We start from the raw sequence: 12,973 nt of genomic DNA on the forward strand, positions 1-12,973 counted from the left end.
CATTTAGTATTACATCTCTTTTGTTGTTTTGAGACACTTGTATAAGCTTGCTATGTAGCTGCTGTGATTTTACACAATGCCCTTAAGAACTAAAAAGATAACGGGCAAATTGTATAAATACCAGAATACCATGAAACAAAACATAACCAAATGTTATTAAAAGCGTAACACCACTGCTATCATTTCAAGCTTCACTGTACAAAGATGACTTACTGACTACTACCCTGAAGAACAGCATTATCTTGAAAACAAGCTTAAGAAGCCATATTTAGTATCCCAAAATGACACTATAACTAGGAATACTAAACAAGGGATAGTGATCACAGGTTTTCCTAAGCAGTCCAAAACTGCATACAGAACTCTCCTGCTCCGGAGAAAAAACAAAGCTATCCATACCCCAAATCAAATTATATTAAAGCATTTATGTTCACCGTACTTTGAATGTAAGGATTCTTCCTAAATTTGAAGACATTTTCCTTGGATGCAAGATGATGGGGAGTTTGCTCACTCTATCAAAAAAAGCCTTGTCACCACATACGAAGGGTTGCAGTTGTTTTTAAATTTGAAAACCAAAAGAAAAAAACCCACAAAAAAACCCCCAAGCCAAAACCAAAACAAAATACAAAATTATAATACCTCCCATTCCCCTCCATATCCAAACAGCAGGGGTTTTGAGTATATTAAGTGCTCTCTGGTCATTTATTAAAGCTTTTCAGTAACGAAGTGTCTCAATAACAGCATTTGGGACCAACTTAGAGTTTAAGCTATGTGGCCAAAATGGTTAACATTCACTGTTAATACTACCAGCTCACTCATACCTAGAATAATGAGCTACTAAATATACCAAACACTCAGGGACACAGATAATACCCAATACTCTGCTTAGATATCATGACAATGGAGGTAGGACAGAGCATGGATTAAAAGTAGGACAATTGTTTAAGAAAAAACACAGGCAAATTAATTGAACATTAGTTGATAAATAACTTTACTTCTCTCTACCCTAATAAACACTGTTCATGAAAAACTGGGAGGTAAAAAGTCCCTTTTAATATCACTGCTTTTTAAAGTAGGTAGTTACTGCCAAAACAGTTCAATGTCCACAGCAGCTACTATTTTTAAGGTAATTGCCAGCATTCATTTTTGAGATCTGTTCAGAGACATTAGTCTTTTTAAAACAGGCTTCCTGAAAAACTGTCAAATTAATACTAGGTCCAAAGCAAATAGATATCTCTTCTCACACCAGTTTCCATAGCTTCTCTCAAGACATGCATGTCTCAAATGTCATGTAAAGAATTTGTGGCACATACACTCTCCTAGGTGCCAAAGATATAACTTTAAAATGCTGTGAAGATGTTTATTGCCCTATTTTTAGGGATTGGCAATAGTGCCATGTGCCAGAGGTGAAATATACAACATACTACCAGATTTCACAGATACATTTGGTGTCTTGTTAAGGTAAACTCTTCAGAGAGATCCCTCTGCTAACTGCAAATGAATACATACCCAGTGAACTGCAGGAACTATCCTATATGTTTATTATACATTATTCCAAGCCAGAGGTTACATAGTTTATAAAAAGTTTTCATCATTTAAGCTGAGCATATTGTAGTTGGTTTAAATTCATGCTGTTTTACTACCAACAAACAAGAAAATCTCCAAACCACGAGGGGCACACAGAGACAAGGCTAAAGAGTACTTTGTCCATTATAGTGAAATAAGACCTTCAAAAATGCAAGTAGCTGCAGTGTCCTTGCAAAGTATATTCATTTGGGCTGTTTCCCCCCCAGCAGAATGCATAGAGCTCAGATAAAGTAAGAAATGTTAGTCCGAAATAATGTCCTAAGCAAGAGATCAACTTAGCCCAAGTATCACTATCATTCCCACTTCTACACTTCTCTAGTAATAGACAGTAGCAGAATTAACACATCAAACTCATTACAGATGCTCAGGGTTTGGAGCAAATAACTCCTGGTAGCAGTATTCTAAACCAGAATCTACTGAAATCCTTTGAAAAGGGCACAGAAAAAAGCCTCTTCCTCACCAGATTGTTTTGTGCAAGTATGGAATTCCTCAAGCTAAAAAAAATCAATCCATTTCCTCTATGCAAATACACATGTGCACAAGCACAAAACATGCATGTGCATAAATAGTGCTATTTTGAACCAGAACAAGCCTAAACAAAGTCCACTCATATACAAGCTGTCTGTTCTCATCATATTTTTAAAAACAGTTTGTGATCAACCTCGTTTAATATTTCTTCTCTCAATATTTCATATCCGCTCATCCTAGATGCAATGAAATGGTACATAAAGTGCTTTCATTTTAAAATACTGAAACAAACATTAGTTTCTTACTGGTAAGCTCGATGGTCTTTCTTGCTGGATTAGATTCAAGTCTTCATGGTTAGGCTTTCCTGGGGCCATAGGGGGTTGAGATCTGGTTCCATAGCCTTCCTGAGACATGTCCTGCAACAACAATTGTAGCAGAATTATTAACCTTACTCAGTAATTACAGTTAAATCCGCATCACAGAAGGGTGAAAATACAACAGCTGAGTGCTGATGGTTTTTTTGATCAGAAGTTTTTACTAGTTAAACCTTCCTGATGGAAGTATCAAGCCCACACAGGTACCACTATGTCCTGCACTGTTCGTAAAAAAAATCCAGGGAGCAGAGCTGCATGATGACAAGCAGCAGGGAATCATACCACTGGAACATGGGGAAACACAGAAAACCAAGCCTGTTAAATAAACGACCCCCTTTTACTGTAAAAGAGTAGCAAGCACAAAGTGTTCAAAACGTTCATCCTGCTCTGAGATGTATTCTCAAGCATTTTGATGAAGTACTGAGCCAGGTGGAAGACTGGACTTGAAAATAAGATTGTAATCCTGCTGTGTAATCAGACTCCTGTAACGACCCTGGATTTACCATCACTACTACTGGCACAACTTTCAAACACTGGCTATCAGGTTGTAGTACACAACGCAGTGGCTGCATCTGCTGGAGGCACGTCGCATGGTGTACTGGATCAAGAGCAGCTCCAAAGCCTGTACCAGCAACCTGGGGATTTTCCTCCCTACACAAGCCCAAGCAGTCTTAGGTAATAGCCTAACACAACACCCACCACCCAAGGGCGGGGGGAGCAACGAAACAACCTCCCCCACGCCATCCCCCGGCCCGCGACACAAGCTTACTTCACACGTATAGATACTTGCCCATTGCAAAGCCTTAGGTTCAGGCTTCATTTTAGCTACTATAGCAGCTTGTACACTAACTTCAAGGAAAACAACAGAAAGCACAATACTGACTTCAGCATGTGCAACTGGCAGGGGAAGTTGAAGAACCAGTTCCCAACTGCTAGAAAATATATCTCACCTTAAAGGTTTTTCTTTGTTGTTTTTAAATGCTTTAATTCTCCTCTCCCCCTCCCGAGTTTACTACCTGTTCAATTTGCTTCAGTCGCCCTCACACCTTCACTTCTGACACGTACCTGAAAGCACACACGCGCTCCTGGTGTGGAGGGGCAGGGGAAGCTGTCCTCTGCCCCATCCCCCTGTAGCCTGAACATCACCTTGCTGCTGCTTAGAAAGGGCTGCTCGGACAGCCGCGCATCCGCATCAACTGTTACTGCTCAGGCACGGACTCTGCAAGGCAGCTGGCTTGCAGAGCAGGAAAGCTTTCTGTCTCTCTTTTTAGCCCAGCTCCTGACAGAGGGAAACTTGTTAACAACCGTACTGTTTCCATTCAGAGCCTTCCACCACTTTGGACTCTCCCGAATTATTTTAAGGGACGCAGAAAATTCAACGGGGCTAATAAAACAAACCCCAGCAAACCTAATACGATGAAAACCCAGCAATAAACGATCCTATCCCTAAGCCTGTGCCAAGTAAAATCAAGAAACACTTAAAAGGCCAGCACTTCAATGTGGTTACCAGCAGAGGGTAACAATTAGGCTTAAGGGTGACAAAGGCTGATGGCTGAATGATTATTATCCCCTGTGACCCCCCACACTCCCCCCCTCCCAGATTTCCACTTGTCACACAGCTCTCCTGCTGCGCACACCAGCAGGTTCCTGTGGATTAACAGTGAGGTTTAAAATCAACAAATGGCACAAGGCCTCCATTCAGCAGCCTTCACCCCAGTACAAAGGAGTAGAAAGGTGCAGGACAGCTTCACAATAGGCAAACAAATGAGCAAACCTCTGCTTTCCTTTTTATTTAAAAACGCGCACGCACACACACACACTCACGCACATGCATGCTAGGGGTTGTCGCTGCACGGGCATCTGTAATAAACCCAGCAACCCCAGATTTCAACTTCCAGTTCAGCGTTCGACTCTCCTCTTCCTAATTCTTAAAAAAATACACTAAATAAGAACCACTTGTTAAAACAGCAACAACAAAAAACCACCCAGAAATACCAAGAGTGGTGAAAAAGGATAAATGGAATATTCAATTTAGGAGACGTCATTTTAGAAACACAATTGTTCCTTTTTCCAAACAGACCCTACAGGATTTCTCTGGGAAGCAAAACATGTTTTATATTTTGAAAAATCAAGAGCCATTAATTCCTTACAAAGTACCAAGCATGGTTCTTCCCACATGTTTGCAAGATTTTAACCTCACTTCCTACTGAAATTTCCAGGGGGACCGGAGCAGGAGAGGGAAGAGACAGCACGCTTTCTCTTGAGAAATACTGCATGTCGAATGGAATTTACTTTTACCTGGGTATTTGAACACTATCTATGAAATGTCTTTCCACACACTGAAGAGCACATTAAAAACCCCAGACATGACACACTTTGTCTTTTTAAATGCACCATTTTCATCATGCTTTCCTTTCTGACTGTGCTTTCCTTTCTGAAAAATCAAATCCATTTGCTCAATTCCAGATGAAGTTTGGAAACAAATACTGCAGACATCTGTGTTTGTTATGATGCAGATACCTGTGCACTCCAAATGGGACGAGATCACATACTCTTTCTTATATTCTCCATAAAGTCATTTAGATACTTGGATCACTGGAAACTTGCAAAGCGGCTCTTGAGAAGGAAAGAATCAGTTTACTCTCAGTAAGTTGCAGGCATGGGAATCTCCCAGATGAAATATGCATGGTGCTGTGTGTATAATTTTATGTGTTTATACCTATGTGTTGTCCAATAAAAACAGTCCATTTATATACTAAACATAATGACAATTAAATAATAGCATATTACACTAAGAGGTTGGCTTCATAACCAAAATAGTGCTTAGTATCATTTTCACTGAAAAACGGGAGAGAAAATCCCTACTGCCTTTCTTCAGTACTGCAGTAGGAAACTTTGTTAACATACAGCATATTACAGAATAGATACAACAGATTAAGAGATAAATAAGAAATAAGGACAGAAGTATTAGGGTAAATTGTCCGTCACTGAAGAAATGCATGGAATTGGCAATTCTCACTTTCAGTTTTGAAAGGTCATTTTTCTTTCTAGCATCTAGGAATGGATTTATTGGGGACTGAACAGAGGAAACGTAAGGCGAAGAGGAACATGTTACCATGTGTTGCACTACATACAGTCATGGCTGAGGAGTCCCCAGTTGATACTAGGGCTCAATCTTCTCCTGGGATCCCTGATTTTTTTTTATTTCGACTCCCAATATTTCATCCATCAATGGCATCAGCTTTCAAAGCAAAGCTTATGATTTTTTTTATGAATCACAGAAAATCCTTCCTCCCATAGAAGAGCATGTGTGTAAGAAAGAAATCCAGGCTTTTATAAACAGAAGGCTACAAGTTTCCACTCAGAACCTCCCAACTTGGCATAAACCCAATCATATCATAGCTGTTATAGCACAAACTGTCAACAAAGTTGTAAAATAACTAAAAGCAGGGTTTCCCCCCATCAGATTTTAGAAAAGGCATAGGGACAAATAACCAGCAACTCACAAAATGATACTCAAAATAGCTGAAGTTTAGACTTTTTAGACTTTTCAAAAAACATTTATACTGTGAAACAGGTAGACAAAAAAAAAGGGACTATGCCTACATATACACAGCCTAAAACCTATGTATTGGGTAAGCTGTTCAGAAATCAATCCACATACAATTATTCTATTTGGGTAATAATAACAACAACCAATTGCTTATCATCCACAGAGACAGGACTAGTTATTTACCTCCCATTCACATACACTTTTAGCTTGCTCTGCAAATTGTGGTATACGGATGGAGCTCAAGATTTGTGTAGTCTGAGGAGTAAGGGAGGAAACGGTATTTTCTTCCCTTTTACTCGCTGTTACTGTACTCATCTTACAAACTTTTCAAGTCTCTAATTCTGGTGTGGGATTTCACTAACACAGAGGTTTAAAGCGACCAAGTGAGCCAATGTATCAGCCTGCAATAAAGTCAAAAGCCCCTTGTTCCTGCCTCCCACAACTGTTGCAGTTGGACACACAACCCCTTAGTTTGTGTTAGTGGTCTTTATTAGACCACTTTGTGAAATGGTGCAACTTAAAACTTGCCAGAAAAGTAACCCCTCTCCCCCCAGCTTTATCATGGGTTACTGAGCAGAGCTGGCCTACGGGAGGGGTTGGGTGAGCAAAGAGAGGAAGTAAACTTCCCTCCTCTGGCAGCACCAGCCATAAGGCCAGCTCCACCAGCCACCAAACTGCAGCCCAAGTCAACTGCACTGCAACCACTTCAGAGTAGGCCACAGATAGACAACCTTTTCCCTTTTGATGTGCAAGGCTAGTTAGTGTCATGCGTTCATTCCCTAGCTGGACCTAGTTCAAAACAAGGAAGTCTGTCCACATTTACATGTTCCCTGCAAACCTGAATGAATATAGTGCTGATAATGCTTGAAACCATGTAGATGAAATGCACATTTTTTATAAGTTCTACCTAAGAAGATAAGATCTAGTTATTAAATAGTTTAAGTTATTTTTAATGGAAAATGAAAGCATAGTGAAAACATTAATGTTTGGGGGAAACCACATTTAAAGAAGGGCTGGGTGAGAAATATCATTCAGGCTTCATCCACTTCTACTGCAGCAAATTTCAGAGGGATGACATGACCACCCACAAAGATAAGTACCATGATGGTTAAATACAAGGAAAATAATTTATGGAAAATAGTATGCTAGACTTCAATTTGAAAAACTCATTAAAAACTATTTTAGCTTATGTTCTTGATTCAGTTGGTTGATCCTTAGAAGACTTCAAGTGTGAGAGCAGTGAATTCTACAGCAATGTGACAACAGCAAAATTGAAAGCAAATGTGGGTTTTGGTTTTTTTTTTTTTTTCTGAGACAACTTGAGAATGGAAGTCAGGACCCAGTGCAGCAGCCAAGAGGAGCATACAGCCTTACAATACAAGATTATTTTACTCATCTCTGAAGGGATACTGTGGAACAGAAAGAAGGCAAGCGATATGTTACAGGCTATGGAAGGACATTCCTTGTTATCACTTAGCCAAGCATCTGTTCATTCTGTGTAGGTAAATACATACCAACACATTTCCTCTCTTTCCACCTTCTGCAGTAAAAAGCTACAATAAAAAAAAAAATTTACTTACCAGAATGGTGACGTATTCCTATACAGCCAACTTCTAGCCCAACCTAATAACTAACATGTCACCTCCCAAGCTGTACACTCTCTGGCAGCACAAAACTGACAACAAAGGACAGCCAACCTGTTAGAGGAATATTGTAGGTAAGGCTGCACTCAGGAAAAATGTTATGCCCAGGGGCACAGGCAACACTGAGTCTCACGCAAGCAGCAAACAGAATGCAGCCCTGTGGGCAACAATCTACTAAGGACAAAAGAGCAGAGAGGTTTGCTTGAATCCTGGGCAGATGGTCTGCAGAGATCCTGCAGGATATAGATGGACTCCCGCAGAAGATCCTGGGTCAAGAAGAAATGCATATATATGTCCTGAATTTTATGAATCAGAAATAGAAAAAACAAAACAAACAAAAAACCCTAAAGCCTCAAAGAAAAGGAAATTGGTATCTTGCAGCTGGAGAGCATTGTGCCCAAACCAGCAAAGAACTCTCTTACTGCACAGAGGGAACAGGTGATTGCAGGAAAAAAATTGTTTGGTAGGTCCCAGCATCTATTACAACAACAAAAAAGAAGAGAGTGCTAACCACCGGAGGTGGATTACCAATGCGGTCTGGTAATCCTCTTCAACATGCTAGTCTGTGTTTATGTGATCAAGTAAATAAACCCTGCTCATAACCAGAATACATAAATCATTTCAAGCCAACCCTCTACCAGCACCACCACGAAAACCTGAATGGAGACAAGGAAAGCAGATGTCCTGAAGTACAGCAAGCAACAGGCTGGCATCTACCTCAACATGCTGATGCTATTGTTGATTGTTGCTTCCAGTGGGGCTGACAAGCAGCGACTGCTCTTCTTTCAGGTGGTTATCATTTCCCCGCAGTCAAGCCAGGGCAGGATTGTGCCCTCAGAAACGAAGGTGATACTTCGCCTTACCAGGTTAATTTCAGTCTTGGTCTTCATTACAGGTACTAGAGGAAATCAAGAGCTTCAGAGAAGTGCCAAAGCAAAATAGTCCTTTCCTTTTCCAAAAGGAGATAGTTCATCCAGAAATCACACCTAACTCCTCAGAGAAAAATCCTACCATGTACCTGGAGAAATTTGGAAAACTTGCCAGTTTGGATGCCTCAGGTGTAGACCAGTCATTGTCAGTAAGACATCTCATCTTCTTCTTCAATGATATTAATACCTTCCCTTCCAAGATACCTGCAGTTTCATTCTAAAATTTACTATTTCCTAGATCTCTTTTTTAAGCTAATTAAAAAAAAACAAAAAAAACCCAAAAAACACCTACAATGGGAACACCATTTTCTCCCTTCAGGATCCCAATTATCACAGAATGACAACCAAGTTAAGTCTTAAGACACGGGAGGGGAAAAGAAAAAATATACTTTGCGTAGCAGGCAGCAGTTGATGCAAAAGATAGTTAATTCAGGTAAGCAAATATATTATTAAGGCTCAGTCCATCAAAACTGTCAGGAACTTATTAGAAACTCAGACTACCTAACTACGGAAGGTTTTCCCCTGCAGAATACACCGAAAGCATTTTAAAAGCAGATAAGGTCAAAAAAGCCCCCCACATCTTACAGGAAGAACATTGTTTGGACAGCATAGCTTCTAGTCACATATCGGGTAATCTGAGCCAACAAACAAGAGAGAAGGGTCTCTTTTCCTAAATGCTCTAGTCCGTTTTCACATGTGTCTCATCTATATGGCCTCCAGGAGCCACGTTAAGCAAGTGATGGAGGAAGAGTTCCAAGATGAAATCATTCTCAGAAACCCTTATCTTGCTATTCTCTTTCTGCCACTATTGCATTCCATGGATCACAGAGCATATCAATAGTGGATTTAATCAGAAACAAGACATTTCTTCTAGTTTTCTTCTCTCATACTTGTAACATGCCACATGAAAAAAATAGGTGAGTTTGATGTTCGTATTAAAATGTGACTGTTGCACATTGCACAGCCTGATAAACAGCTGTCAGTTCTTCATTTACAGGCAAAAAAAGGTAGGTTTTTTTCTACAGATGCAAAGTTCCAGTGTGAATGAAGAGATGAGAGAGAACCTGAAGAGGTGATCTGAGAAACGTAACTTGGAAATAAGGGGTAAAACGAGCATTATATTTCCATTAATTTTCCCATGTTTAAAGAGTTTGTTGGACTTTTCGTAAAAAAACCCTACAAGACTGGGCAGTCCCGCCACGCTTTCATTTTCTACACCCACTCCTTCCTCTCCCTGCCCATCCTTTCACTGACAAAGCTATATTTAAAAAAAAAAAAAAAAAAAAAAAAAAAAAGAGCCCTGGCAATTTTTACATGTCCTATTCTTTATAGTCACTTGGGACAGACTACCACATTAATGTAATGACTTACAGATTTTGTGTCATCCAGCATCCTCCCCTGCCACACTAGTCCTTCCTAAAACTTGGGGAGGAACGCATCTCTTCAGCAAACCCGAGACACAAAGCTGGACTGAGACACAGCTCCGCACCCCTAAGGAAGAGCTAAACCCAACAAAACGCAGGAGAGGGCAGGATTTAAAACATGCCATTTCTTTCAACTCGGCTGCCACAGAAGCAGGGAGCTGAGGGGGCTCTGTGCCCCAGAGGGCAGCAGCCTGCCCCAGACTGCCTGCTGCTGCCGAGGAAGCTCTCCCAAGCATACGGCTGGCTGGCAGAAACGAGGTCAGAGCACTGCCCGCAGCTTACAGCAGAGCTGAAAGCCTGAAGCCAGCTTACAGAATAAAGAGAAAAGCTGCACCGAGAGCAGCTGCTACCTCTAGGCTAATCGAGCTAGGTACCCAAGGATGAGACTTCCTCACTTGAGACCAGGAAACATTTCTTCAGTGTTTTCTTACGGGCACGTTTGTAACTGTGCTTCGAGCTATAAGCCAAGACTTCATCTAAAGGCTCATGAAAACCTGTAAATCTGTGAAGAAGGGTTGCAAGCAACACCCAAAACTTCACTGAGGTCGCATAAAAAAACCAAAACCCAACAAAACAGAATGGTGAGGTTTGTTTTGTGGGTTTGTTTGCTACCTTGTCCGTGTCCCCCCCCCCAATATAAAGCTGTATTATGTTATAGACAACATTTATATCACAGTCTACTGACACCTGTTAACTTATTCCCTAATACTCTACCATGGAGGTCTCTTAAATGATTGAAATGAGGTTTATCTACTATTTTATCAACAGCAGAATCATAGGAGAAGGAATCATAGAATGGTTTGGGTTGGAAGCGACCTTAAAGATCATCTAGTTCCAACCCCCCTGCTATAGGCAGGGACACCTTCCACTAGACCAGGTTGCTCAAAGCCCCATCCAACCTGGCCTTAAACACTGCCAGGGATGGGGCATCCACAGCCTCTCTGGGCAACCCGTTCCAGTGCCTCACCACCCTCACAGTGGAGAGCTTCTTCCTCACATCTAATCTAAATCTACCCTCTTTCAGTTTAAAGCCATCACCCCTTGTCCTTTCACTACACGCCCTTGTAAAAAGTCCCTCTCCAGCTTTCTTGTAGGCCCCCTTTAGGTACTGGAAGGCTGCTATAAGGTCTCCCTGAAGCCTTCTCTTCTCCAGGCTGAACAACCCCAACTCTCTCAGCCTGTCTTCACAGGAGAGGTGCTCCAACCCTCTGATCACCTTTGTGGCCCTCCTCTGGACTTGCTCCAGCAGGTCCATATCCTTCTTATGTTGGGGGCCCCAGAGCTGAACACAGTACTCCAGGTGGGGTCTCATGAAAGCAGTTACACTTCTTTTGATACAGCCCAGGATACAGTTGGTTTTCTGGGCTGCAAGCTCACATTGCGGGGTCATGTAGAGCTTTTCATCAACCAACACCCCCAAGTCCTTCTCCTTAGTGCTGCTCTCAATCTCAATCCACTCATCGCCCAGCCTGTATTTGTGCTTGGTATTGCCCTGAACCATGTACAGGACCTTGCACTTGGCCTTGTTGAACTTCATGAGGTTCGCATGGGCCCACCTCTCAAGCCTGTCAAGGTCCCTCTGGATGGAATCCCTTCCCTCCAGCGTGTTGACCACACCATGCAGCTTGGTGTGGTGCACTCAATCCCACTGTCCATGTCGCTGACAAAGATCTTAAACTGCACTGGTCCCAATAACCAACCCATGAGTACACCACTCATCACTGTTCTCCACTTGGACATTGAGATGTTGACTGCAACTCTTCAAGTGTGACCATCCAGCCACTTCATTAGCCATTGAGTGGTCCATCCGTCAAATCCATGTCTCTCCAGTTTAGAGACAAGATGTTGTGCACAAGTCCAGGTAGATGACATCAGTTGCTCACTGAAGCTCAGGTGCAAAGAAGTCTGTAATAATTTTGGTAAAGAAGGTTTTCTCAGCTGGTCTCTACTGTTTTGGTTAACTTAAATTTTTCAGTATGTGAGAGGGTTAGCGTGTTACATTTGGGGCTACTGGAAGTAGAGAGTTAGCTGCATTACCATCCTCTCTTTCTCTGCAGTCTGTGAAGACACAGAGTATCTTGTGCAACAACCTTTGAATCCATCCACCACGTGGAAAAATAACTGAGTCCAAGGAGTGGAAAGAGAACAATAATTTCCAGAAGGAAGCACCCACCAGCAGAAGCAAATCAATGGTCTGCACAATACAACACTTTAAACCAACAGCAGCAAACAATTTCTTTAATCTTTGAGGTAGAAAAGTCTTCACTACCATCACCACAACCACAATTTTTTCAAAAGAAAGTATTCCCAAGTGGGCTGGTGTTGGGAGTGGTGGGAGGAGGGTGTAATGGGGTAGAGAACAAGTGAAAGAAGTGAAGAAAACTTAAAAGTCTGAGACCAGACCACTGACTACTCTTTAATACAGCAATGAAAAAAACCAGTAACTTTGATTAAAAGTTGGTAAAGGATTGCTAGGTAATAAAGCAACAATAAACCTCTCCTTTTTTGTGAGGGTGAAGGAGCACGATCTTTATGAATTCTGTACGCAGACACCCAAAAACCAAACACATATAGGTAGTTATTTAATTTTCTACCTAAAAACATGCATGTGGAAGATACCCAGGGCGAGTACTTGGCAATCAGGGAAAAGCATGAGGAAGACATGAAGAGAGAGGCTGTGCTCTTGCAGAGCTTGATTTATCGAGGGACAGCTCATCAAGACCAGCAGTTGTTTTCCTCTCTCCTGCAATAAAAACACCAAGCAGTTTTGTCAACATGAAAAGGTAAACTTGTTTTTTAAGTGGTATCTTATTTACTTTGACTTTGCTATTTCATTCTTTGTTGTCCATACCTGACTGCAACAACTAAAACACTAAGATTTCAGCTGCATGCTCCAAAATCTATTCTAAATCCCACTACAGTAGGAGAAATGCAGTAAACGGAAAATACTGGAAAGGATAATATAAAATATATGCTGACCTATATTCAAGATAATACA

General features: G+C 41.3%; 1 protein-coding gene across 7 annotated transcripts in view; it reads right to left on the minus strand.

Annotated features, from left to right (window-relative positions):
* The window catches only part of ARID1B (AT-rich interaction domain 1B), a 336,644-nt gene that overhangs the window by 231,193 nt on the left and 92,478 nt on the right, over window positions 1-12,973 (minus strand). For all 7 annotated transcript variants that reach the window (XM_052784649.1, XM_052784650.1, XM_052784654.1 and 4 more), the window contains exon 4: window positions 2,358-2,468. In XM_052784649.1, coding sequence (XP_052640609.1) covers window positions 2,358-2,468 — 111 coding nt within the window. The remainder of the gene's footprint in view (window positions 1-2,357; window positions 2,469-12,973) is intronic.

This window comes from Harpia harpyja, chromosome 4, assembly GCF_026419915.1.
Source record: "Harpia harpyja isolate bHarHar1 chromosome 4, bHarHar1 primary haplotype, whole genome shotgun sequence".
Taxonomy (NCBI): Eukaryota; Metazoa; Chordata; class Aves; order Accipitriformes; family Accipitridae; genus Harpia; species Harpia harpyja.